Source organism: Triticum urartu, chromosome 4 (assembly GCF_003073215.2).
Source record: "Triticum urartu cultivar G1812 chromosome 4, Tu2.1, whole genome shotgun sequence".
NCBI lineage: Eukaryota > Viridiplantae > Streptophyta > Magnoliopsida > Poales > Poaceae > Triticum > Triticum urartu.
This window is the reverse complement of record NC_053025.1, coordinates 572,717,616-572,722,113: the sequence shown is the minus strand read 5'-3', so window position 1 is coordinate 572,722,113 and position 4,498 is coordinate 572,717,616. Positions and strand designations below refer to the sequence as shown.

At 59.4% G+C, this 4,498-nt stretch overlaps 1 protein-coding gene across 1 annotated transcript; it reads right to left on the bottom strand.

Annotated features, from left to right (window-relative positions):
* Positions 1–354: 354 nt before the first annotated feature.
* Positions 355–1,740, bottom strand: LOC125554874 (vegetative cell wall protein gp1-like; the record flags this gene model as incomplete). The annotated part of the gene is made up of 1 exon (XM_048718260.1): positions 355–1,740. A coding segment is annotated over one exon (1,386 nt), but the record flags the coding sequence as incomplete, so codon positions are not given.
* Between the last annotated feature and the right edge of the window lie 2,758 nt (positions 1,741–4,498).

The window sequence follows — 4,498 nt, the reverse complement described above, 5'->3', positions numbered from 1 at the left end:
TGAGGAGCTCACATTGATTTTCGTGTAGTCACGGTTGTTGAAGACAGCCGGCGCGACTCGGCGCTCGCGGAGCGCGCCGGCGCACCCGCTGGGTGTAGGGCCGACTGCTGAGCAGTCGGGCCGGATCTTCCGGCATCTACTTTGTCTTCATCTTCGCAGGGGCGCGTCAGCGCACCCGCTGGGTGTAGCCCCCGAGATTCGGGCCGACTGCTGAGCAGTCGGGCCGGATCTTCCGGCAACTACCTTGTCTTCTTTCTCGCGGGGGCGCGTCAGCGCACCCGCTGGGTGTAGCCCCCGAGATTCGGGCCGACTGCTGAGCAGTCGGGCCGGATCTTCCGGCAACTACCTTGTCTTCTTCTCTCGCGGGGGCGCGTCAGCGCACCCGCTTGGTGTAGCCCCCGAGATTCGGGCCGACTGCTGAGCAGTCGGGCCGGATCTTCCGGCAACTACTTTGTCTTCTTCTTTTTCTTCTTCAGACGGCTGAAGGGCGGACCCCGACACGGCAGTCGGGCTCTTTGCAGCCGGCCAGATAGCCAACGGTCGGACGTATATCTGGCAGTCGGACGCATTTTTTTTCTCTTCTCTCTTTTTTTTCCAACCGAACAGCCATCCTCTTCTAGCCGGCCCCCCTTCTTTGTCTTCTGGGCAGCCGGCCAGCGAAGGCCACGGCCGAGGCGGGAGGCGGCCGTCGCAGGCGCGAGTCGGCGCGGAGCTCAGCCGGCCTTCGACCGGCGCGACGCAGCCGGCCACGGGGCGCGCAGGCGGAGGAGTCCGCGCGGCGGGGTAGGCAACGGGCGCGGGAGCAGGCGGCCGGGTGCGGGGGTGAGACGGCAAGGCCGGCACGGGCAACCGGCCGAGCCCCGGAGGCGGCTCGACGCAGAGCAGCCCGGGGCAGAGGGCGGGCGCGGCGCGGAGGACCCCGGCGGCTGCCGCTCGGGCGGAGGAGCCGGCCTCGGGCAGCGGGCACGCCTGCGGTCGAGGCGGAGCAGTCGGACAGCGGCAGACGCGAGGCGCAGCCGGGTCGGCGGAGGAGGAGGAGGCCGCAGGGGGCGGGGCCGCGCCTGGAGCAGCTCGCGGAGGCGGAGCCGAGGGAGTCAGCCACGGGGCGGGGCGGGCGCAGACCCGGCAGGCCTGGGAAGCCGGCAGGGTGCGCGGAAGCCGGAGCCGGCCGGAGCGGGCGGCAGGCGGCCGCAAGCGGAGGCGGCCAGGAGGGGAGTCGGCCAGGGGCGGTGGCGGACGCCAGAGCCGGCCGGAGCGGGCGGGAGCCGGAGGCGGCACAGGCGACGGGCGCGCGGGAGCCGGAGGCGGCTCGGCCAACGGGCGCGCGGGAGCCCGCCAGCCGAGCGAGGAAGCGGCCAGACGCGGGCGACGTTGGGGACGGGATCCGGCGGGCGGCACAGGTGACGGGCGCGGGAGCCGGCAGCCGGGTGCGGGGACGTAGAGGGGTTGGCGGCTCGACGCCGCCGGCGCGGGTGGAACCCGGCGTGGAAATGGCGCAGGCGGGGACGGCCGGCCGAGCCAGCACGGACGCTGGTCACGGCGGTGAGGGGCGCAGCCGGCGCGGCAAGCCGCGGCTGGGCGGAGCAGAAGCCGGCACGGGGCCGGCGGGCTCGCGAGAGATGGTCGTGGCACGGAGACGGCGAGTCGTGCGGGGCGGCCCGAGCCGCAAGCCGGGCGAGGAGGGGCGCCGGAGCAGCACAGCTCCAGCGGGGCGGCGTGCGGCCGCGGGGATGGTGGAGGGGCGCGCAATCATGGCAGGAGAGCGGAGCAGAGGGCAGTCGGAGACGCAGCATGGTATAGAAACACACCATCCTCTGGGCATGGTCTGGGTAGTGTACAGGTCGTGTCCGATCCATATCTGAGAAGTGTATGGGCAATGTATGGCCATGGTTGACTGTTTGACTTAGCAGCTAGCTAGCTCGCATAAATGGTATGTGGAGGAATGAACGCGCGTGTCGACCGGAGCAAGGCGCAACACGGAGGAAAGCAGACGCGAGCGTCGCGTGGACGGACACGGCCGACCGAGGCGAGGCCCCGCGCGCGGCGCGCGCGCGGACGGATGGTCGGCGTTGCGGTGGTGGTGAAGAAGGCAAGGCCGATGGCGAGGTCACGCCGCCCCTCACGGCCGTTCCAGGGGCATGCCGATGTCGAGCCCCCGACCGCTATCGGAGAGGCGGCGCGACGCCGCGATGATGAAGACGAAGAGGCCGACGGCGAGGGCGCGCCGCCCCTCGCAGCCGCTCCGGGGGCGGGTCGATGTCGAGCCCCCGAGTGCTACCGGAGTGACGGCGCGACGCCGCGGCGGAGGCGACGAAGAAAAAAGGGTCCCGCCCGGACAGCGAAACCAGCAGCAATGTGGTAGCGTAGTAGTAGTACCGCCCCACGGTGGGCGCCAACTGTCGTGGTATTTCTCACGGGGGGCTTGCGAGTCGACAGATGTCTCAAGGGCTTAGTGTGTGGGTAAGACTGCTGCTGATAGGACCGGGAGCGGTTATGCGAGTAGCACGCGGTGATTTACCCAGCTTCGGAGCTCTCCGGAGAAATAATACTCCTACTGCTGCATGTCTGAGTGTATCTATCTGGGGTGTACATCGGGCAGTACAAAGTGCTCCTAGAGCTGTATCTGGGATCAGTGCCAAATGCATCTGATCTGGTATATGCCTATACGAGGCATGCTAGTGGCCGGCCATGCTCATGGCCGTGAGCATGTGTGCTCATGTGGATGGATGGATGGATAGCTAGCTTGCTAGCTTGTGTGTGTGTGTGTGGATATGTGCCTTTATATAGGCATGGCTAGCTTAGAGAGTAAGCTATGTAGGCATGGTGGGGTGTCATGCTTGTTCCCTGGGTCACTTCATAAATAGTGCCAGGGGACAAGTGACACTATACATGATGGCATCGAGGTATAGCCGTTTCGTCCGCGGTATGGCCGCCACGTCGGGGTCTTGTCGATGTCGCTTCGGGCTGCAGTCGGCAGCCGGCTGGCTGGTGCAGTCGGCAGCCGGTTGGTTAGCGTAGTCGGCAGCCGACTGGTAGGCGCAGTCGGCAGCCGGCTGGGGAGCCGGCGGAAGCGGCCAGGCAGTCGGACTGAGGGGCTTTGCCAGCCCCGATGTCTTGAAGTATCATCTTGCCGTCTTCGGGGTATCCGTGTCCAATTACTCCGACACCTAAAAAGGAGTATGTTCATTTAAAAATAAGTATATCAGATCTATGAGAATATTGATTTACAAGGACAGTACACGTCAAGTTTGTTCATCTAAACAGTTCGTGGGAAGTAACTAGCATATGTAATTCATTATGGTCTTTTTACATTGAAGTAGGAAAATCTATAGACAACTAGAAGAAAATCCTAACAAATTACCCCAGAATCATGGTGACATTCTTCTTTGATGGTCAAGGAATCGTGGTGACATTCTTCTTTTATGGCCGAGGCCAGCAGTTTGCAATGCCTCTCTTGAACGCCCTGAATATGGATAAGTGGATGCATACATAGCTGAGCCCGTACGTATGTCGCCGACGGATTCATCGTAGTTGTCCGAGTTCTAGTACCCTCGGCCACCTGGAGAACCTCCATATAGGGCACAAAAAAAACTGTTTATTCTTCTCTAGGAAACGACAGAGCAGGAAAAATAATAGGTTGATCGTATGGAGACTAACCGCATGCTGCTGGCCCTTGGCTTCAAGATCCGTTGTACTGATGCATAACTCTCATCCATGTGAACTAGCGACGCGGAAGGCAACGACAAGGCCATAGATAATCACCTGGAATCCAACAGAAGGAGGATCTTCCCAAGGATCTGGTTTTACATGTCGTTGGTTACCTCCGCAAGTCTCGCATCTCATCGTCGTCGTCAGATGTTGTAGTGCCGCCGCCGTCGTCGCCTGTCGTGATACGTCGGCAAGGTTGTGACATGCCATAGGAGGAGCCGCCGAGAGTGGATATTTTCTATGAAGGTATCTTCTAAAATTTGTATTCCGGTGAGAACAGCTAGTTATAATCCCTAAAAACATGGATCGGTCAACAAACTTGTAAACGAGCGCGGTCCTCGCATGCAACAGTTGTTGTTTTCTTAAATAAAAAGCTAAGCAGATTTAAGCAGCGATTTGGGCGTCTAAAAAAAGAGGCACACATGGCATTGGGAGTACGTACTCCTAGGAGTACTAACCCATTTTCATATATATATAGGGTCGCGTTATTCGTCACCCTGGGTGAGGAATAGTTATTCTTCAACCCCTCTCTATTTTGACATCAAGGCACCGTATTTTTACGTTTCGTAATTTTTTTCTTATTTCGTACATAAAAAGAGAACGTAAGAAAATATGTACTTGCCATAAAAAGTATTTTATGTTACGTAAAATTACGAATGTATGTAAAATATATATATAATGTGAGTTTTCTGATCTTATATTCTATATTTTTGCTTTTTTATACCAAAATTTACATATTGAATCAATATGCATGTAACTATTTATATTTTAAACGTAATTTATTTAGAAA